The sequence below is a fragment of the Daphnia pulicaria genome, chromosome 8 (assembly GCF_021234035.1).
Source record: "Daphnia pulicaria isolate SC F1-1A chromosome 8, SC_F0-13Bv2, whole genome shotgun sequence".
NCBI classification, from domain to species: Eukaryota; Metazoa; Arthropoda; class Branchiopoda; order Diplostraca; family Daphniidae; genus Daphnia; species Daphnia pulicaria.
The window spans coordinates 13,125,009-13,147,324 of record NC_060920.1 but is presented as its reverse complement, the minus strand read 5'-3'; the positions used below and the strand labels follow the sequence as shown (position 1 = coordinate 13,147,324).

Here is a 22,316-nt window from a genome sequence, read left to right as displayed (position 1 = left end):
ACTTGCAACGTTTGATCGACGAGCCACAATTATCTCTAAGGTAAACTGAGAATTTTTTCCAAAAAATCTGTATTATTTTTTCCTCAAAGTTAATCAGCGTTTATGGTTCAACATTCCAAATCCAAATACTGTATACCATGGCGCACGTACTCGGCATCTCTATAACACTTAACAGCGCACAGACGAAGTTGAAGTCATACAAGGGCTATCACAGTTTAAATATATAATATTAAAAACAAACAGAAGAAAGGTTTCATCAAGACGGGGGGGGGGGGGGGAAAGTAACGGCCAGGTGGGAAAACAAAAGAACAAATGACATACACAGACGCACACTCAAGTGTCAAGTATATATAGTGGCTTTTGAAGTCCCTTTTACCGTACCGCCAGCTAAATTTTTCCCGTCAAAACGGCAGCCAAGCCGTCAGGAGAGAAACCATGAAATGAACTCTAAGTCGTTCAGTTAATTTGTCATCAACATATTATGGTATCGAGCGTTCTCACAAGGGGGAACAACAACACATATAGAAACCTTATTTGTGCCATCCTGAAAAACATCAACGTGACAGAAAAAAAAAATTGTATATAATAGAGAGAACTGGAAATCAAAATTTGAAATGTGCAGCAATCGCGTCTCGTGAACAACACCACCAATGACAGTAACTGTGTATACATTTTAAAGTATGGGGGAAACAAATTAATTTAAAAAATTGCCTGTTTACTGTCCTAGCCTGGGGGGGGGGGGGGAGCACATTAGGATAATATTTTTATCCACAAAAAAATGTGACCTATTCCAGTGATGACCACCAAAACAAGGAAACAAGGAAAAAACGAATTTTTCAATCATAAAAGAAACGATAGAATCATCAAAAGGGTTTTTGCTGTATACCATTTAAAAAATTGTGAAATGATCAACCTAACAAATCAAAGAATCAAAAACGAAATCAACAACTTTTTTTAGTGTTTTTTTTTAAATCCTCCTTGCGAGTATCTTGGAATATTACGTGCTGAGATTTTCCAATTAAAAAATTCAAGCACTAATATCCATAACGTTGTGTGATTGTCACCCGAAAAAAACAGTCTCGTTCACCCAAGATCGACATTATGCGGTTATATGAAGTTGACACAATTTCTAACAGCCTGCATCGGCAACCTGGGCCAAATCGATCGTTTCACTGCCTTCGCCATCGATTACCTCGTTCGATCCACCACCACTGAATCCCGAGGCATTATTGTTGTTGCCACCAGAAACATTGGGGGGAGCCACATTATTGCCACTAGCCGGTGTTGTAGTAGTAGTAGTTGTGGTAGTAGTAGTAGTAGTCTGTGCCATCATTTTCTGGCGAACCTCGCGAATTTTCAATTGCAGACACTGTTTAGTTGGAAAAGTATCGTGGTGCAGTGCCTGATCACATAAAAACATATTTTTTAAAAACCATTTTGAACGGAGAAGGGGGGAAAGAAAATTGGGTTCGTACCTGGAAAAGACTGGTTGCCTGTGTCGATGGGAAGAAACCATGCTCTTGGAAAAGTTGAATCACCAACTGTCTTCTTTGATCCAAGATTCTTCTTAACGAGGAAAAGTTTTTCTCTGCGCTTTCCTTTCCTGTGGCCGGGGTTTTCGGAGTGCCGGGAGACAGGCAGACGTCTCCCTCATTACCTTCGGCTACCGAATGACGAACGGGCCAAAAAGGGAAATAAATACAAGACGAAAAATGTAATCCAATTATTTGACGTCAAGGAGAGGAGAGGGTTGTTTTATACCTTTAAAAGCATCCAGACTAAAGTCTGGCCCAAAAAACTTGTGTCCTACAACAGCTCCAGATTGCGGTGTAGCACTCGTGTTTGACACGTCAGAATCTCCTTCTTCTTCCGTTGCTACAAGTAGGGAGGGAGGGAGAAAAAAATCAATTAAAATAATTGAGTTATGGAAACCATGGTAGTTTATTAGCTCTTACTCGATGCAACTCTCTTTCGACGATAGTTTTGCACAAACACTCGCGGGCTGGATGGTAATGAAAGAGCACTCGGTGATTGGCAATCAGCCGGATTGAATTCCGGCAGGTGGGAAAATTTCTCGTCGAAATTCACTTGCTCCAACACCCTGAAAATAGATTTTTTAAAAAATCAATAAAATAAGTACAGTTACAATTGAATTTGAATGATTACTTGTCCATCCCATCATCTTTGGTTCGTTTAAACATATTCTTCTTGGCGGCAGCCTGTTGTGCGCTGTGTTGACTTGGAGATTGTGGCACGCAAGGGGTCGACGGTGTCGATGTAGGAATTGTAAAACCTCCGGAAACGACGGCTGACCCGACAGTTGGACTGCACAGAGGAGCCGATCCAAATCCACCGCCTGGACTGATCGGTTCCTCTTCACCACTGTGAGAAGACGATCCCGATGGCGACAGAGGCTGAGTCGACGATTGCCTACGCTGGAAAGGAGCCCTGCCCAACTGGGCCGGAGTCGGCGCCAAAACAAATTTCGGTAATTCCGGAGGAGGCATCAATCCAGGTGGATCGTTCGGTTGAGTCAAGACGCCGGGCGTACTGGGCGTGCTGGGAGTGCTGCTCTGTCTCGACGCGCTGCTGTTGCTGTTGTTGTGGCTGGTGTTGGGACTGGACGCAGGCTGGGCGTACTCCATCTCACTGGCCACCGGAATAGTCGCAGTGACGGCCTTGATTCGAGCGGGCCTCGACAAATCATTGAGGGTAACAGGAGTCAGTGTTCCGCACAGCGTTCCTGATTTCATGTTCATGACTGTGTAACACGAAGGAGCCGATGAAGATGTCGGGATCGGTTCACGTGAAGGCGGTCGAATAGGAGTCCCGTTGGAAATGCTTCCAGCTGGAGGTAAAGAATGATTTCCACTACTGGTTGGTCCAGACGAAGGAGCCTTGCTGACAATCACCGACGGCTTCAACGACCAAGTGGGTGTGACGTGATTCTGTTGATTTTGCTGGGCGGCGGCCGACACGTAGGTCTGCTCGTGCTGGGAACTTGTGGGGCGAACTGAAAGCGCGTGCGGAGGAGGGTAGAATCCAGCTTGCAGCTGATGTTTGTTGGACATGGAGGTATAAGAAGGTCCGGAAGGGATCACCATTGTTGACTGAGCATAACCACTCGAAATAGGTAAGCCGTGAGAAACGTTGGACGGTCCCGGACGGTAAAATGGAGAATGCATCATATTGTCATACTGCCCGAAATACGGACCGAGGGTCGGATAAATCCCGCTCGACGAGTGCGGAGGGGTTTTCGGTCGTTTGGTTTCGATGGTGGATGGGTCTTCTTTGGTGACGGGACTGCTGGGCACAGATCCCGGCCACCTTTTCCCGTCTTCTTTCGCATCCTTGGGACTAGACTTGGGAAATTCAAAGGATGGATGAAACGTCACTTTAGGTGACGGCATGCTCTTGAACGCTCCTCCCGTTGGATGAAAAATCTGGGGACCGACTGGACCGCTGGGTGCTCCGGTGAACAAGTCGGACGCAACCGGCCTAGGGTCGCCTTCAAATAAAGGAGCCGGTCTGTAATTTAAAAAAATAAAGATGAAATAAGACAAAACAGAAGTTAGTTTTTATTTTAGCTGAAACTTACTTGGCTTTAATGGCTTTAGGACGATGAGTAACTTCAGAGTTATTTGGCCCCATGGAAGATGGACTGCCAAACGGTTGCTGAGGAAAGACTGCCGGCTGCATCAGTGAGGGAGTACTGGTGGGCACGTCACACTGGTTTTCAGCTTCTGATTCCGTGTCAGAGACAACATGTTCACGACATTGCAGGTCGATTTCAGGTCCAGTAGGCTCAGCTGTTTCCTCGCAAATAACCTGATCGATAATAAAAGGAAAAAAGCTAAATTTAGAAAGCTCACATACAATTTATGATTGTCTTATTTTACCATGCGATCGTCATCGGAAAGATCTTCACTCAGCGCCTGGCGACGAAGTTTGTTGGCTTTTGTCTAATTCAAAATTCAAAATTTTTATCTTTCACTTGAATGAATTATCAATTGGCATTTACCTGATGTCCATTGAGATTAAGAGTTGATTCAGCAGAAGGTGGTCCCATGACCGATGAAAGATGAGATTGTGGAACAACAGGCGGATCAACTTTAGGTTCTTCGGCAGACAAGTCTCCGGTGGAGCCAAGGGTACCACGAGGCTCCTTGCTATCGCCTTTGGACGAACTGGTCGATCCAGATTTGCGTCGATCTTTACTGCACCACTTCCATTCAGGATGGGCTTTAAAATGAGCTTCTTTGACCTAAGAACAGAAAAACAAAAGAGGATAGATTTAAAAAGCCGACCAGTGATTTAAAAAATAACAAACAAAATGTCAATACCTGAAAAGCTAGATCATGGTATTTTTGTTTCTCCTGTGGCCCCAAGGAATACCACCATTCGCCGAGAATCTTGGAAACAGTTCGATTGTCCTGATTGGGATGGCGCTGGTGAACCAGTGCTCGGTGTCTCTTGCTGAAGATCATGAAGGCATTCATGGGCCGTCGAACGTGATCTTTTTCTTTTGCCTGCAATACAAATATCAATGGGTAAAAATAGTTTGGATCCCCCGGTCTGATCGATATTGATTAATAATTTGTAAAAAGGGGGGGAAAGAAGGACGAGAGGGCGGAGCAGACGACAAAGAAAAGGATGGTAGTAGAGGAGGAGTTTCAAGTTGTTTGCGTAAGCAGCGTTCAATACCTTGCGTGGGCTTTTAGGTTCTCCTGTCAAGGATCCCAACGACTGAGTGCGGCGTTTGTTCGCTTCGCTCAAAGTCCCTCCCACATCTCCTCCTCCTCCGGAACTGTTTCCAGGCGCAACGGGCTCGCCTCCTCCTCCTCCGCCGCCAGCGGCTTCCATTTCAAAGACGTCGTCGTCGTCGGCTACCTCGGCATCTGGTTCCCCGGCGACAGAGTAGGTGTACTCGGTCAGATCTTGCGTGACGGATGAACGGCGCCGTTCACCCACCGATTCTCTAGACGTTACCCGACCGCCGCCGTTTTCAAGGTTCACCAATGGCGCTGCTGCTGCTGCTGCTGCTTCTAAGAGAAATGAGAAAAATGGAGCAAATAAGAAATGAGTTTCATCAAGTCAGCCGTCAAGATGAGAAATAGAGGGAGGAGTAGGAGACTAGAAAAGATTTATCCGCTATTCCGCGCAGAACATCTAGAAACTGATTGATTCAAATGTTAAGGCCTCAAAGCCTCAAAACTTGGAAAAGCCCCAAATGGCCCGACATTCTTTTTCCCCGAAAAACATCATCAAAGTCGTGAGATTTACAAAAGAAGGGAGGGGGTTTTTCAGATTGCTTCACTTGCCACGTCAGACCCTCTCACTCACAAAAAGCAAATGACGTGGGCGGGAACAGTGTGGAAGCCACAAGAGAGTCCCCAGACGGACGGACAGACGGGAAAAGCGAAAGAAGAGCGCACACCTCACCTGTAGTCGATGAAGAATCTAGCGACGACGGTTTCAAACCGTTTTCCTCGCGCTTGTGGGGGCCCATTTCGTTGTGGCCCGGCTTCTCGGCAGACACTGACTGGAAAGCTGAAACACCACCCACTCGAGTGGAATTGAGGCCGTTCCGGGCCGGATTCTGCTGCTGCTGCTGAGACCACCACTGCTGCTGCTGCTGATTGGCAGCGGCTGGAGAAGCGGATCGCTCCTTTTTCGACGCTCCTTTCAATGCAGATGATTTGATAATACCTGGTCGGCCGTCTTCCTCCTCGTTCTGGTTGTTGCCGTTATTAGACCGGACAGACACGTGAGCGGATGAAGAAGGAGGAGGATTGTCTACTAGACTTTTCGATGGGATCAAGTAATACAACGGCGCCGGACGGATAGCAGTGGCTTGGAAATGATCTTCAGCCCCGACATGCTGCTGCTGCTGCTGGTGGTTGGACTGCTGATGGTGATGGGCAGGAGTCGATAATTCCGGTTGCACTAGACTGATGATGGAATAACTCGACTGTCCGCCCGACGAAGGTTGATGAAGGGCCGCGTTGCTCTTGCCTACATGAAGGTTAAGCGGAACGTTGCTGGGGGCGATCAGGACTCCACTGGATGTCGACAATCCGCCCTGTTGGTTGTGTCCAGTTTGAATCACCGTCAACGTCGAAGACCGTTGCTGCTGCTGCTGCTGCTGCTGTTGGTGTGAGTGAGCATTGCCCGTCAGGGCTTGATGAAGCAGCGGAGGACCACCTTGTTGTTGTTGACCCGACTGATGTTTCTGTCTGTACCACAGTTTGGCTGCTTCCTCGCCAGTTTGCTGTTGATACTGTCCTGGCGACGTGGTAGAAGATCCATCCATCATATTATGGTGAAACGATTGGTGTTGGTGTTGTTGTTGCAAATTCAACGGGTACGACGAGGGCGACTGAGCTTGACTGGCGACGATGGGTGGTGTAAAGCTGACCGGATGTTGTTGTTGTTGTTGTTGAGCCATGTGTTGTGTGGTCGGCGAGATCCTGATGACACTCGTCGTAGTAGACGAAGCGGGAATTAAACCGGGCCGCTGTGATTCCGGCCGGATAACTCCTGGATGCTGGTGGTGCAGTGGGTGGTGGTGGTGATAGGAGGAAGCGAGAGACGGAATAATGGCCCTGGGGGTCGAGTGGCCTACCGGCCGGATAATGGGTTGCTCTTTACAATGCGAATAAGACCCCAACTGGCTGCGATGGAATCCCATCGAAGTGGACAAGGCGGCCGTGCTAGTGGCAGTCGGCTGAGAAATGGGCAGAAACAAATTGTGGCGCATGCCAACCGTCAGGACGTGAGAGTTTGGCGGCGATTGGAGGAGTCGCGATGTTGACGAGAGATCCGTGGCCAGTCCGTAGTGAGTGGCCGGTGTAGTTGAGCGCGAATTGCTGAGCGAAACTAACATGTTGGCCGCTTCCGTTTCCTCAAAAGACAGGCCGTCCCTTCCGCCACTGCTGCCGCCAATCAAAGTTCCTCCACCAATCCTGAGGGATCGCTGCAATCCAGACTCGGCCGTCGGCGTGCTGTTGCTCGTGCTGTAACTGCCCGAGGGAGACGGCTCAACAGAGTCCCGCGAGAGCGTTTCCTCCCAGTCCATCTCCTGGCCGTCCTTGGTGAACGCCTTGTTGCCACCTGATGATGGGAACGTCAGGCCGCCGAGACTGGACGAGGAAGCACCTGCGCCACCAGAGGAGCGCAGGCTTTTGCCTTTGATGCTCAGGTGCCTCGAGCAGTAGCCCCTCCGCTGCGACTCCTTGTTGCAGCCCTCCTTGGAGCAGAGGCGGCGCCATTGTTTGCCGTTGAACTTTTTGCGGATGCCGCTAGGACCGGCCACAACGTCGCCCTTTTTATACTTTTGCGGCGTTCCAGTGAGAGAGCGGGCGCCTGGGAAGGGACTGGGCGTCGTCGGCTGGGAACGAGGAGTCAAACTACCGCCTGGAGACGGATCGAGTATGCTGCAACTGCTCCCGCGACTCTGCATGCTACTCCGCTTGCTTCCGCTGCTTCCGGAGAATTTGCCATCAATGCCGCCTCCCACGCCATCTGCCAACGCTCCTGGCGTCAACGACAGCGAGCGCCCAGCCACCGTGTATCCCGATTCTGAATGGAAGGTGATGTCTTCACGTTTCAAATCTTCGTCACTCTCACCGCCGTAGTCGTACTCGTGATAGGCGGGCCGGCCAGCGGCCTGGCTGGGCAGGAGCTCTTCACTGCCGCTGGAATGGGCGCTCTGAGTCGCCGTCGTCACCACCACCAAGGCATCATTGTTGGGATGGATAGCCTCCAGATGGACTTCTACCGGCGGACCGGTGGACGGTGGACGAGATGAGTGATAACTGTCGGCGTATTGCTGTTGCTGATAATCGACTCGGTTGACGACAACTGCTGGATCTGGCTGATAAGTTTCTGTGGCTGGCGGCGGTGGTATGGGTACCGGCGCGGATGAAGGTTCAGGTCCGTTTTCCAGCTCTTCCCACCATGGGGGTTGTAGGAGACGGAGAGACGGACGGGTGATCCAACGCTCGACATCCGGATTTTGTCCGATGGTCCGAACGAGGTACTGTATAGGTTTACTGGATATTTGGCAGATGACGCCTTCGACAAAGACGGCCAACTGCGGATGATCGTCGACACGTAGACACACCCTGGCGCCCAACGTCAACTGCGAAGGTGAAGGACTGGCATCGCTGACGACGTCAAATTTGCCGGCCCGAGTGACATCTGAATAGAGTGTCGGCTGTTCGTGTCCGTCGAGCTGGACGAGAACGTCACTGTGTCCGTGACCACTGCGGATGACTCCCGTCAAGTAGCGACTGCCAGTTTTAGCCAGGACACGATGGCAGCGCCATTCGTTGAGATCGACGTGAGCCGCTGGAGGAGTAGCGACTCGAGGAAGAAGAACGGGAGGACTGCTGCTGGCCGTCGTCAAAGCTGCTGGGATGGTGGCTACTACTACAGACGATGAGATCACCGAGCTCGATCCTGCTGCTACTGCTGCTGGCACTTGGGAAGAATGGTTGTAATGGCGAGGCGACGTCCGATCAGCCGATTGTTCGTATTCGGCCGGATCGAATTTTCGCTTTTTGGGCACGCGACGGGCTACGACCGCTGACTCGTGTTGGTTGGACATGGCGGCGGCTGTTTTGCACTCGTCGATTATTGCACTGCAAGTCCCAGCCGGGTACACTGTCTGACTGGGTGGGGGTGGTGGCACTAGAAGACGGGCGACAACGTCAGCCGACGAGCCGCCCACTGATTGACCCTTATGGCTAATAAGACCCTTGCCGGCGGCCGAATGCTCCTGCTTCCGTGATCTGGTCTCCACTCTCCTCTGTTGCATAATTTAGCCATTCACGTAGCCAGCAAGCTCTCACCTCCTAAAATAAATAAAATAAGAAACAGACAAGTTATTTTTTAGAGTGGTTAATATACATTGACATCACATTTATATTGAGCGTTTTGGGTCCGGGGAGAGAGAAATCCAACGCCATGGAAAAACATTTGAGATAAGAGAAAGAAAAAAGGGGGCGATAAGGAGGACTCGGGTGTAACGTGGCCGATCAAAGACCGAGAAATAGAAAGAAAAAAAAAGTTGTTGCCATGCGACCACACAATATCCATATATCTAAAGCACGCATCATCTGTATTCGTCGGGTTACACACGTCGTCGTCGACACTGTGTGTCTTGACAAAGGTCGGCCACAAGGCCAAAGTTCAACTTCCCACAGGGCTCTTTTCGACCCTGTGAGCGCCTTTCGGGATTCGTAGTAAATGAGAAGAGGCTGTTGCACTGTGATGAATGCGCGCACCGTAGTAGTATTAGTAGTAGTAGGGGAGAAAAGAGGTTAAACACAGCCCCCCCTCACTATAAATAGTTGAAAAATGTGTATGTTTCAGGAGCGACGTGTGGCATTCCGGAGGAAATAAAAACAAAACAAAAGACTAACGTTTGCGCGTGGATTCTTTATATATAAAACATCACGACCTAGGAATCCATCAATGGATTTTGTTTTTAGTGTGCGGCCATTTTGGAGTATAAAAAAATTTCTTCCGCGCCCTGGAGGAGGCTTCCACGGGTCCTTGGACTCGCTTCTCTCTACATGGGTTCTTCGAGTGTACCGGTTGTCAAGGTCGTTTGCTTACGCTACACGCACAGACTGACTGAGAAAGAGGAGGAGGGGAAATGGGCATCGTGAGCCAATGGGATAGCTGCCAGATACAAACAATTTATATGAAAAAAAAGGTGACGGGACTGGACAAAGAGAGAGAGAAGCTTGGGCTGCTGCGGTTGTGATGAAAGGCCGTGAGTTGGCAATTCATCCCGTTAGCCTTCCAAAAACATATCATAAAGGCGAATGAAAAACCTCAACATTTCTATCCGTTCGACCGACTGTGACATTTTCCAACTGAAAGTTAGGAGGGGGATAACAATAGTGGGCGGTCCAGTTATGTATCTCTTTTGATGTGAGAGTACTACAACAGAGTTTAAAGCAAATAATCAAGTTGTGGGCCCCACAACCGGATGCGCCAAAATGTACACCTACACACACACACACACACCGATGGAGGCGTCACAACCTGTGTATGTGTTTGCTTAAGCTTTCTCCCGGCTGATAACCCCAATCCTATTGCTCACGACATTTCAAGAAAAAAAACAAATTCAAAATCTGATTGGATCGTCATATGTATAAAATATAAGATGGCCACCACTACGGCGAAATGGTAAAGAGATTGTCGTGTTTGAACACACACACACACAAACACCAAGTTTAGACAAGTCGAAGAAAGAGCAGCTCAATCGAGTCAAGGCCGTCCATGGCGCCACCACCGCACACAAAACGCCAACAAAGCACACCCAATTCTCTCTCGGCCAACGAGAAAAAATGGAGAATTTTCGTTGAGCTTTTTTCGTCGTGTTAAACCAAGAAAATGGCAGCAGCTTACCCTCCATTCCATGGTAGCATGTGGATATTATTTTTATGTGGCCAAGTAAAACGGTCGATGGCAAAACTATCAGCAAAAGAGGGAGCCACAAACACTTGCACTGCACGACGACACGGCTAAATGATGACTGTCGTACCGGTTCGGTTCAGCAGGGCCCTGCTGCTCGTATCTCTGCTGCAGGCGGAATGGCGGATGGGGAGGGTCCTAGAAAATTGAGTCGGCGCGCGCGTACAATTCTACTAGTACACTCGACATCTTCCAAAATAAAAACTTTTTTCACAGAATGACCAAACTACACGCCAGTCGACTGATTCTTTAGACGCCAGCATTTCTTATTAATATGACAGGGCAGAAATTGTATTCTTCTGATCAACAACTATGACCTCATCACACACACACACACAGGCACATCATTTTTTGGGTCGTCTTTCTCAGTTGAATTGTTTTCCCACCATGACCGAAAATAATAGGGGAAAAAAGAACCTGTACAGGGTTGGTTGGTGGGGGAAAAAACATTTTCCCCTTTTTAACTTCTTTTCAAAAGAGGCTGGGGGTCCCCATTGTTGTGTCCAACCCAAACCAGAAGAGGGAGAAAGAACCTTACTATATACTACTACTACGTATACTACACCGCCCACTCGATGGTTCTCCTGTGGGCAAGTGTCTCTCTACTATATTTTTACTATACTATTTTGCCCTTTTTTGTGTGTCTGTGTCTACTTCCAGGGGGGAAAATGCGAGTCGAAATGGAACAAAAGAATCGTCGTCTCTCCCTAGCTCGAACAGGAGAGAACCTTGAAAGTTTTCTCGAATAACTCGAGGGTTGAAAAAACTCTCTGGAGCCGGTACTTTGGAAAATAAAAGACAGATTGCGCAACTATTGACAGTTTTACTCACAGTCTAGCCTGTATCGTGTTGTACTATCATGAGGCCGGCAAACGGACGGGCTCTACACACCTGCACAATCCATAAAAAAGAATCAAATATGAGACAAAGGTGTGAAAAAATGTTGGTAACCTTGACACATCACCACTGTAAATTATACCTAGGCTCCTATCGACGAATGATGAGAACAGCGGCAACTGCAGATGGATCGATTTTTCATTCAAGCTACACACACACACACACACACACACAGTCTCGTTACACCAGTTTCTCGTACTCGAATCTGTCTATTCTCTCCCCCTCGGTATATACTCACGTCTCACTATCGCGCGGCCAAGGATCGTGAATGGCTGGAATTTCCGTTTACGAGGCTCCCAGACACGTGACCTAAACACTTGTGATTGGATTGGTCCTTTTGGGGAAAAAAAAAATGTTCTGTTACCAGGTCCTTTGCTATTGTTATTTACGTAAGAATTCCGCCAGCGACATCTAGCGTCGAAATTTACAACTCGTCCTTGGGCGGCGTAAACAAGAAACAAAATTTAACGTTAAATTCGCGAAACGAACGAACAAAATCACAAAGTCAACACTTAATAAAATGGTTTATCTTCATTTCCCCTCCAATTTGACAGAAGAGGAATTAATGCTGCAAACTAAATATCAAAAACTTAAAAAGAAGGTGGGTTACATGCAAATAGTACATACCTTTTACTATTTTACTAATGAAGTACTGGAATAGAAAAAAGCTTTGCAAGCACTGAAAGCCCCCAAACCTGAACCAGAAAAAACACCTACACTCAAAAGACCTGCAGAAGCAAGAGACGCCAGAGAAGTGGCTAAAAAGCTCTTGAAGTCCGGAGCCATTTCAGCCATTCCTAAACCTAGCGAGAAAACAGAAACTACCGGATTCAAAAGATCAAGAGGCTTAGAAAGAAAACTTTCCTCTTCTGATCGAGCACCAAGTGGATTCCAACCGTTTTCTTCAAGCCAAGGAAGTATGGTTTCTAATGAAGAACATGTCACGCATGAAGCTAGAACCAAAAGCAAGGTATAACAGCAACACTACCCACAATCCAAATAACTGTGTTTAAGCATTCTCCTTCTTGCTTAGGTTCCCAATCTCTATGAAAATTTCATTTCTTCAAGAGAATCAGATGCTGAACCAGCTTCAATTAGTCCAACAAACCCCAAAGAAACACCTTCCTCTCCTGCCATTTCTCCAGTGAAGCACCAGAAACCTACAGTGGGACACACAGTTTATGTAATCATTTCTTGGCTGTAGATTTTTTGATGAAATGTGTTGATTAAACATTTTATTGTTTGTCATTTCTAGGTGTTTGGCTACAGCATTACAGAAGAAATCCTCAAAAAAGCTTTCCAGTCTTTTGGAAATGTTGTAAACATTTCAATGGAAATTGAGAAAAAGTAATATCTTCTATTAAAGAAAACAGAAGAAAAATATTAAATACATTTTTGTTCTTAGTTGCGGGTTCGTTACGTTCGACAAAACAACTTCAGCAGACAGAGCCATCAGTGAAGTATGTATAGAGAATTCCCATAAAAAATCTACTCCTCACTTATTGCCTATTTTACTAAAATAGACAAACAAAATCCTGTAGTTTTGAATGCTTTAGTAGTTGACCAAATTGTAATTTGATATCAAGTTTCTTTCCCCAATACCTATAGTGGGAATTTTTGGCTCGTAGTAAATTTATTTAGAAATTTAAAAAAGGTGTTCCAGGTTGTTAAGCGCACCAGATTCTATCGTCACTACATGACGAATGTAATAAACTGCAATTGTTTTTTTTTTGCGTGACTGAATACTAGATGAATGGTAGCATGGTATCCGGTATCCAACTAAAAGTGTCACTCGCGAGGCGTCAACCTGTCATCGAACCTATAAACGATGCTTCATCATCCGCCACTTGGTCCACGATAGGTTGTTTTATTGAGCTTTCTAGATTTGATGAAATGTTATTTATTTTTGTTTTCTCCATTTCAGCGGCTCGCAATTCTCAAAAAGGATCCTATAAAGATAAGCGCGATTTAGTGACCTATGAAGAGGAATTGTTTTAAAAAGTAAATCATCACAGCTCAGGCGGTTCTATGTAATTGTAATTTTCTCGTGGTGGATGTACAGTGATATTTCATTTTACATAAATTTCCCATCAGAAATACATGGAAAAAAAAAACAAAAAACAAGTTTTATTTTTAGACGGGCACCAAACGAGAGAATATTTAGCTTCCCGGATCAAATCTCTTTGTATTTATTCCCCCCAACATTTATTTACGATAAATTGCCTCTTTCCATCCCCTTCGCCCCCATTCCAGAAAAGTAATTTTACCTTGATGAAACGATCATAACGACGTAATAATAACATTAGACTCTTCGGGGCATTGCAAACGGAATTCTGTTTGTTGTTGAGTAATCACATAGACAGCGGAATGCGGTGTGCGAAGGTGAACGATTTTCCCGACGTTCAAAGTGCATAAAGTATTGATTTTGAAAGAATATTATGGAAAGAGGGGACAAGAATCTAGCTCCATTTGTCAAGCGATACGTATGGAAGGGGAAAAATATATCTCAAAATCGACAGACGCAGACCTATTAGCTTTTATAACAGATAAATGCTTTGCGTAAATGTCTGCAATCATGTCTCAATATGCGTTCTGATTAGAGACGTTCATGAATATCGTGCAACAGAAAAAAAAAATTAACGGAAAAAACAAAATAAAGTCGCAAATTGCAGGCCCTGCCTTTCAGCAACTAAAATAGACGATCGTTAAAAACTTAACAGAAAGGTGGGAAATGTAAAGACGGGGAATGTCCTGTCATATCACTGGAAAAAATGTAAAAAAACAAAACAATGATGATGATAAGAAAACAAAGTTAGGTAACACACACGGCTCACTTAAAACTGGTTGCTTGCGACTAGCACGGTTTCAGAGACGACATTTGACAACGCAGGCAGGCAGGCACTCGGCATACACAAACACACACACACATATAAACAATTGACCAAAATATACACCGCGTTGAACGCATTCAATTTCGGCTAACGATCGGAATGGATTGCAGGAGCAAGCGCGTCCAGGCTATCGTTCAAATGGATAGGTTTTGTCATTCAATCACACAAATAGAGACGACATACTCACGCGAGAGGAATAGGATGGGATTAGTTTTTACATGCTGATACAGGCAATCAGCTCATTACATATACGATCGTAACGGACATAGTCTCCCGATATACGACGGATTTTCAACCCTTTTAAACCTTCTGGGCCAGCAGGTGGGCTGACTTCGACAGCGATGTAAATGTCTTCACCGGGTCGTTCGAGTAGAAGGGCGGCATCGTTCTCCGTTTGACATTTCACCAATCCTGACGCCTTGGTGTGAATCGAGCGCTCAATCAAGGCAAAGATTTCGGCAACCGTCAACTGCGAGCAGTCCGAGGACAGCTGCACTTCGATCGATCCGCTGGAAGATTTGTGCAGTTCCGGATAGGCTGCCATTGAACTGATATCACCAGCCAATAATGATGACGAGAGCACGTCGTTCTGAAGATTCTGCAAACCCACCTGACGACAGGTGCCGTTCTTTCCGCTCAGATGAGCATAGACGCTCCATGACATGTCAGTCACTTCGCCCTGCTCATCCGTAATGGAGATCTGAGGGTGAGGCGGACCGGTAAACATCGGCTTTCTTTCCACCTCTTGTTGGCACGTCCATTCGTTATCGGTTCGATTTTTAAAATTTCTAACACTCAAATCCAAAGCCTCTTCCACTGGACTGATATCGCCTTCGATCGCATCCGATTCCATGTCCTCCACTTCAATCATCCGATTCACCGGTGTTCCTTGAGTTATGGACCCGCCTGAAAACGTTGAAATCGGCATTAACGTTGGGGTTTGATTAGCGAAGACGTCCAGATTATTTGGCACTGTCGGAAGATTAAATGGAGTTCCTTGAATGATGGAACCTCCTTGGACTCGTGGCATCGCAACCGAGTTCTGAGAATTTTCTATGTTGAAGAATCCTAGTGTAGGGGTCGCTGACCCAAGAGATCCTTGAGACACAATTGGCGTTCCTTGAACGATTGAACCCATCGGCCGGCCCGTACCTTGCACTATGGACCCGCCACTGTTGTTTCCACAACAACCAGACAGGACCCCGCCGACGGGCGGAGACTGGCTGTACGACTGTAATAAGGAGGACTGCGGTGGTGGCGGTTGCTGCTGCTGCTGTTGTTGAAGTTGCAACTGCTGGAGATGCTGAGAAAGATTACCACTTTCACAACACATGTGATTCAGGTAGTGCGGTGAACCGATGGCACAGAAATCCGAAGATACTGGTGATGTCGACGTAGGCGGTGGCGTTGGAGTCATTCGCGGAGACATTTGCTGTTGCTGCAACTGCTGCCTTTGTTGTACGTGAATAGCATGTCGCATCTGCATATCGTTAGTATTGCTGCTTACCATCTGACGCTGAAAATGAAATCAAAATTGTATAGGATACGTGGAACGGACATTTAGGATTTAGATATAAATACTTGTAAAGCTTGGTATTCTTGATGTACAGCTTTAAGCTGAGACGCCGAGGAAACATTGCTGGATGCGGTATTCGGATCTTCTCCATCCCTTTCTGACATTCGATACTGGCCAATCGAGGCACATCCGTCACTTGCTCTTCGTGGATGCCGATCCGATGGCAACGTCAACACATTTGTATCCGCCCTGGCCGAACAGTCACGACCTGAGTAAAATGAATGTGGGGATTAAAAACTGGAGACGAACAACAACAGTTAGTTTCACGATGAATGTTAGCAAAACATTGAGGCAATTTCTAAGTGAATAACAGACAAGGGTTAAAACAACATAAATACTTATGAATCAGGCCAGTGTGTACTGTTTCATTCGTGATGCAAAACTGAAAACTAATTTTAGGCTTATTCTCCAGGATAATACTCGATTTAGAGAACAATACCTAACATGGGACCAGCCCGTTCCACGACAGTTGCCAGTCCTGTACGTCGACTCTTGGGGGGACGAGCTTGAGTATTTGGAGGCACACCTACACAGTTATTCATGCTCATGCTTGTAGAAGGAGTGGGGTTGCCTGGAGTGAGACTAGGCGGCGTGTAGGGGAGGTGGTTCATTCGAGCTTCAACTTCATTTATTAGCTCAGGGATCACTACCGAGTATTTTAGAATCGAAATTCAAAGGAAAAGGGCAAAAACAAAAGTACAAGTCCAGCACAGCGAGAAGAAACAAGACGGAAATGAAGAAGGGAAAGGGTAGAGGGGAAAAATGCAAATAAATTAGAATAATGAACAAAATAATAAAATAACAATTTTTAAATAAGAAAAATGCTTCTACAAAATTGTGATTACAGAAATAAATAATAAAGATAAATTTGTAACAGGCATTTCCAAGACTACAGCCAATTAAATGATAATTTAAATAACAAGCAATCTTTAAATAACACAAAAAATAAAATAATCTGCTCGAAATTTGAATGAGCCACCTACCTAATGGTCGATGCATGGGCATCAAACCCTGTTTACGCATTCTGGGTTGGATATTTTGAGTCTGTTCCTGATTAGCCATGGGTAAGGTATGCCTCTTTCCTCTGTGTATATACCTTTAAACGTCAATTTAAAAATTGAGTGCATATGCAAATTAGGAGATGTACAACACCAAATACCTCGACAGTTCCCCCGAATTTGAAGAATCCTCCAGTTGTTCTGTAGCTTGACTTCCTTGTGCAGCATGAGACGAGGTGGAAGGGTTGTTTATGGCCAACGGGTTGGATAGCTGATGCACCGGATTCATTTGCATGGCCTGTTGGTGCTGCTGTTTTTGCTGTTGCACAGTACTCCAATCACTGTGCTCTATATTCTTCTGAAAGAAAGTTAGCAGATTAGCACCACCATCCGAGGCTCGACGACCAAAACCGCCCGCTGCTCCCATTGCTGGTGGAGGTTTTAACAAATGTGGATCCTTGACGCTGAAGTTGTGCGGGGGTTCATTCTGTAATAGAGGCAGCATCAGCGGAAGATTAGTGTGCGGCAATAGCACCATAGGATGATGAGAAGGTGAGGCAAATGGAGCTCCTACAATAATTGAAGAGACGGAATAATGACGGTTAAACATATTACTCAGTAATTGGAGATAGTACTACCATGATGCATACCAGTTGCGTGCTGTACTCCAGAGACGGTAGGGAACTGAGCATTTAAAGTCGATGGAACAGCAGTTGGTGAACGTACACTCAATTCGAAATTTGGTAGAAATCCTTGGCGGGAATCCATGACAGTATTCAACCCCGTGAACTGATCCATGTGGGATGGTAGATGGAATGGACTATAACCAAGACCAGTGAATCCAGTCACAGGGTAAAACGAAGGTGTTCCTCTTGCACCGAAATGATCGAGTTTTAGATGTTTGACCATCACTTGGTCGTGTGTTGTTTCACTCGGTCCAACAGTGTGCCGTCTAGTAGCCAAATTCCTTTCGCCATTTTGCTTGCTCGGTCCCTCATTTCCGCTCGTCGATGCCCTCGGTTGTTTGGGTTCTTCTAAATCCATATCAACAAACTAAAGAAAAAGAAATTCAATCAGCACCAACCTTACCATATTACTGAAAATGGAAACAGCATACTTTCTCTAAATGCTGGCTATCACTGAAGCTTGGCCAGGTTGCAGTTAGAGCTGTATTTTGGGTCAAATCATTGGTAATATTCGAAGAACTGTTCGATTTTGCAACTGACTTATCATCCAATAAATGATACACTGCACTGATTTTATCGAAGCGCTGTTCCTGCACCGACTGTTCACAGAATAATAACAAAATAAGTTAGTACTTCAAAATGCAGAAAATAAAAATTTCAGTTTTGACATTAGAAAAAGGCTTTTACCTTCAAAATTTTTTCGCGATCTAAGCCTGGTATTTTTAGCATGGTGTCAACTATAGATTCATTGACAGATATAGGATCGTCTGAAGGAATTTCTCCGTTCACTTCCGAAGACTTGTCAGGCCCTGCTCGCCCATCATCGTCCTAATATTTAAGAATTTTGCAAATTTCTCGATATTTACTACTGAATGACGTGTGAAAACTTGATAATTTTACCATTATAAGCCAGCGATGTTGAAGAATTTGTGGGATACTTAGACGCCGCTCTGGATCTACTATGAGCATATGTCGTATTAAATGCTCACAATCTGTTGTCATAAAGTATGGGATACGGAATATCCCTGATAAAACACGGCTGCGAAGAAGCTGAAGGGTAGAACCGTCAAATGGTAAAGCACCGCACACTAGTACGTATAAAACTACGCCCAGACTCTGTAAGGCAAACAATTACAATTGAGGTCCTTTCCTTAAGTAAAAACAACTTGATAATTTCTGCAATAGGACTTACCCACACATCAGCCTTTGGTCCATCATATTCTTTGCCCTCAAAAAGTTCAGGAGCAGCATAGGGAGGACTGCCACACCATGTTGAAAGTAAATGACCAGGTTCAAAATAGTTGCTGAATCCAAAGTCTGACAAAAATATAGATGATTGTTAAATGAGTTTGAAATTTCAACAATACCAAAATCAAACCTGCAAGCTTAATATTCATTTTTGCATCCAATAAGAGATTTTCAGCTTTAAGGTCTCTGTGAACCACTAGGCATTTGTGGCAATATCCAACAGCAGCAAGTATCTGTTTGAAAACTCTTCTTGCCTCTTTTTCTGTCATTCTCCCATTGGCAACCAAATAGTCTGTTTATAAAATGAAACTGTCACATTAAAAACTTACACAACAGAGTAAATGATTGAAGCTTACCAAATATTTCACCCCCTGGAACATATTCAGTAACAAGGAATAGTGTGTCATCTGTATCAATGACCTGGTAGAGTTTGATTATGTTTGGATGCTTCAATTTCTTCATCACTTCTACTTCTCGCTTTGTTTTGTTCAGGTTGTCTTCATCAAGTTTTGTTTTGTCCACAATTTTTATTGCCACCTAACATGTAAATGGAAGAGAAAAAACGGTACTACGGTGGTATTGTCAAAACTATCATTAATAAATGTAAATCTAAAGGATTGATTCGTGACCTTGACGTAAGCGAACCGACAGTTGAAAAAAGATTATGCTGTAGCTATACCTTGGATTTCGTTATTCTGTGAACTGCCAATTTCACGACGGCAAAGTTTCCTTTCCCGATTGTCTTAAGTAGTTCATAGTGACCAATTCGTGATACTTTTTGATCAATGTTATGGCTTTGATCCGCACGCGATATCGCCGCAGCCATTTTTTATTTTTCTTAATTCAGAACAACTTCACTACTTCACCAGCCGTTCACCAGTCTTCGGTTGACAATATCACGGACAATTCACGGTCTACTATATTTCTTGGCCGAGACCCTTGGTAACATTTTCAGTTGGTGTAAAAAAAAATCCATGCTTGTGAGACACGTAGCGGACAGTCCCGAAACGCATATTCGCTTAATTTTCGAAATTGAATTTTGTAGCTAGATCTGGATGCAGATTCTGAAAAAAAAGTTGAAACAATATGTTTTTAAACCGAAGCAGTAGCGATTTGTGCTATTTTATTCGTTTTTCAAATACATATCTTTTGATTCATTGGTGAATCAGAAAAAACGTTTGTAAAATTGGTCGCTAGGTGTCTCTGATATCAGTGCAGTTTCTGACGGAGATCGGCCGTGAATTACAGTTTGTCAACACAACAATCTTCCCATGCCCTATTGCCAGTTTCTCGTCACTGGGATATGAGCCGAATGAACCGGGTTATGAACTGAAAAACTGATTGGTCATTTATCTGATCGACTAATGAGATTGAGATGGACATACATGCATACATACATACATACAATCATACATACACGTCAATTTACCGGCCTGATGAGGTGAAACCTCTGAACTTTCTAATGTAAAAAAAATTACGACGATTTATTGCACTGTATTGTTGTGATTCGTGAAGATAAACAAGTCCCATTCCACGCAATTACGCTCATATAGCGGGACTTTGATAGCGTAAAAAAAAACTGTAAGACGCAAATGTTTGTCTGGCGATTTTCCAGCAGCATTGATACGGTAGGTGCTTTCGGCGGGTGCTTTCAGGGTCCAATTTGAACGCTCTCTTTTTATCTATTAGATAATTTATGAAGAATTTGATAAAACTTCAAAATGTAAACCGTTTCCAAAATTTTACGGATACCATTGCACTAACTCTTGTAACCAAATAATTTCCCTTTTATGTTGTGTTGTTTCCATTGCACGATGTGTTTATATAGCAAATATAGGATGTTCTCCGGACGTTAAAATTGTGAAGCACCAGGATACATTTTACATTGTGCTGTTTTACAAATTTTGGAATAAGATTAAATGAATACAAATATGGTTCTCAATCAATTACTCTTAAACTCTTTAGATGATAATAATTTCCAGGGTTTTAAAAATGTTGTATTATTTATTATATTATATAATACTAATCCTTTAACATGTTAAATGTTACAGCTACACAAAATGGTAAACTGACCGACGAGAGTAAGACATGTATCGAAGATTTTCGAAAGTGTCTGTCAGATAATAGGGGGGGAGAGAGAGAGAGAGGAGGCAGCTGCAGAGCTGCTGCATTTGTGCGCATTTGTTTGTTGGCAGCTTTTACCGAGTTGTATTCAATTATCGCGTGCCGAGGCCCTTCCTATTTTTCTACCCTTCGGCGTTGCAGTCAGTCCAACCATATCGCTCGTGGGTTTGTCCATCCTGTAGTTCGAGTTTGTTGGCTCATGGGATGGAAGAGCTTGTGCCGCCGATGGATAGGAAAAACTCGAGTTGTGGGTCTCTGCCACACCACAAAAGGGGGCCAAAAAAAAAGGGGAAGGGAGTTTTGAACGTGTACAATGCACATGTGTACATAGTATATCAAGTCTGTTCTCCTTCCACACAGTGAGAACCCCATTATCCCGGAAGTCGGTCCCCTAACGTTTCCTCGGGAAAATGTGACCAATTTCCGGTCGTCAAGGCGTCGGGGAAATTTTACGCAATACAGAACATTATCAATTACCTATAGCTTGTGACAATCAAAATCTTTCGAATGAGTTGTTTGGAAAAAAAAAGCGATCGGAAACAAAAAACAAAACATAAAATAATTAATAGTCGTCACAGCACAGCGCTGCCTTCACTTAAATATTTTCAACAAATTTAAAACTTATTTCTATAACGCTATAAAAATAACTTACTTGGAATTTTCTTCATTTAGGTTTGCTAAACATTTGATTATCTTGAAATAAGTTTCTTTCGAATATTAAAAACATTCATTTATTAAGTGCTATCTGCGCAGTGCTAAAAGTTCACGCATCAATCTCCCGCTTTCTACACCGATCTAAACAAACAGGAGAGGTAATGGTTGATTCATTTAGTCTCTTCCCCTTTTATAGAGAATTTCTTCAATGGTTCGTTTCTTGGCACAACAATTTTCATCAAGTAAAACACCATAAATCGTTTCATTTTAAAAAATCAATTAATTGGCGCATGAGCAGCGTGTTTCATTAGCGTACCATCGAGTGCCAGTAAATCCATATAATAGAATGAAGTAACAAAATTACTCGAAAAAATGTCGTTAATTAGATTTTTTTTAAATTCTTCATGTCTATATGGTTTTTCCGATTGCCACACATACGAATTTAGTGCAGCTGTTAATCTGCCACTTGGAAATGTAGTAATTAATATAATAAAATATTATCCATTTAGGTAAATTGTAAACTTGAGCTCTATATTGACAAGTAACTAAAGAAAAGAGAGAGAGAGAGAAAAAAAATAGACTATTATAAGGGTAAGAAATCGGACAGGATGTTTGTTGTGCGAAAGGAAGTCGGCGGGTACTTTAGGTTTGGTGGGCCGGCAGGAGTTTTTGTCGCTTGATTTTACAGCTGCCTTCCGCATCCGTTTCCATTCGCGCGCGCGCTTACTGGAGGGGAGAGTGAAACACCTTA

General features: G+C 44.5%; 3 protein-coding genes across 10 annotated transcripts; 1 reads left to right on the top strand and 2 right to left on the bottom strand.

The window, feature by feature from the left end:
• Positions 1–560: 560 nt before the first annotated feature.
• LOC124310822 (protein capicua homolog) lies at positions 561–11,613 on the bottom strand. 6 transcript variants are annotated; one of them, XM_046774859.1, is made up of 13 exons: positions 11,471–11,613; positions 11,323–11,382; positions 5,443–8,858; positions 4,705–5,045; positions 4,344–4,529; positions 4,022–4,264; positions 3,900–3,962; positions 3,599–3,828; positions 2,167–3,528; positions 1,956–2,101; positions 1,762–1,875; positions 1,476–1,663; positions 561–1,402 (listed from the first exon to the last, which is right to left on the bottom strand). In XM_046774859.1, the coding sequence occupies exons 3-13, from the start codon at positions 8,819–8,821 to the stop codon at positions 1,130–1,132; spliced, it is 6,525 nt and encodes a 2,174-aa protein (XP_046630815.1). In that variant the 5' UTR covers positions 8,822–8,858; positions 11,323–11,382; positions 11,471–11,613; the 3' UTR covers positions 561–1,129. The 6 variants fall into 6 exon arrangements, with proteins under 6 accessions (XP_046630815.1, XP_046630814.1, XP_046630813.1 ...); XM_046774858.1 differs by having other exon boundaries at positions 5,443–8,861; positions 11,329–11,382; XM_046774857.1 differs by lacking the exons at positions 11,323–11,382; positions 11,471–11,613 and adding an exon at positions 10,426–10,561.
• A 192-nt stretch (positions 11,614–11,805) lies between these two features.
• Positions 11,806–13,496, top strand: LOC124311342 (negative elongation factor E-like). Its single transcript, XM_046775792.1, has 7 exons — positions 11,806–11,989; positions 12,050–12,358; positions 12,422–12,571; positions 12,644–12,735; positions 12,794–12,848; positions 13,138–13,249; positions 13,313–13,496. Exons 1-7 carry the CDS (start codon positions 11,909–11,911, stop codon positions 13,384–13,386), a joined length of 873 nt encoding a protein of 290 aa, XP_046631748.1. The 5' UTR covers positions 11,806–11,908; the 3' UTR covers positions 13,387–13,496.
• On the bottom strand, positions 13,408–19,691 carry LOC124310864 (serine/threonine-protein kinase SIK3-like). 3 transcript variants are annotated; one of them, XM_046774962.1, is made up of 13 exons: positions 19,467–19,690; positions 19,144–19,324; positions 18,918–19,079; positions 18,732–18,856; positions 18,440–18,655; positions 18,227–18,367; positions 17,971–18,138; positions 17,492–17,906; positions 17,015–17,423; positions 16,839–16,951; positions 16,295–16,501; positions 15,861–16,063; positions 13,408–15,795 (listed from the first exon to the last, which is right to left on the bottom strand). In XM_046774962.1, exons 1-13 carry the CDS (start codon positions 19,611–19,613, stop codon positions 14,494–14,496), a joined length of 3,789 nt encoding a protein of 1,262 aa, XP_046630918.1. In that variant the 5' UTR covers positions 19,614–19,690; the 3' UTR covers positions 13,408–14,493. The 3 variants fall into 3 exon arrangements, with proteins under 3 accessions (XP_046630918.1, XP_046630919.1, XP_046630920.1); XM_046774963.1 differs by having other exon boundaries at positions 17,504–17,906; XM_046774964.1 differs by lacking the exon at positions 16,295–16,501 and having other exon boundaries at positions 19,467–19,691.
• Positions 19,692–22,316: the final 2,625 nt, after the last annotated feature.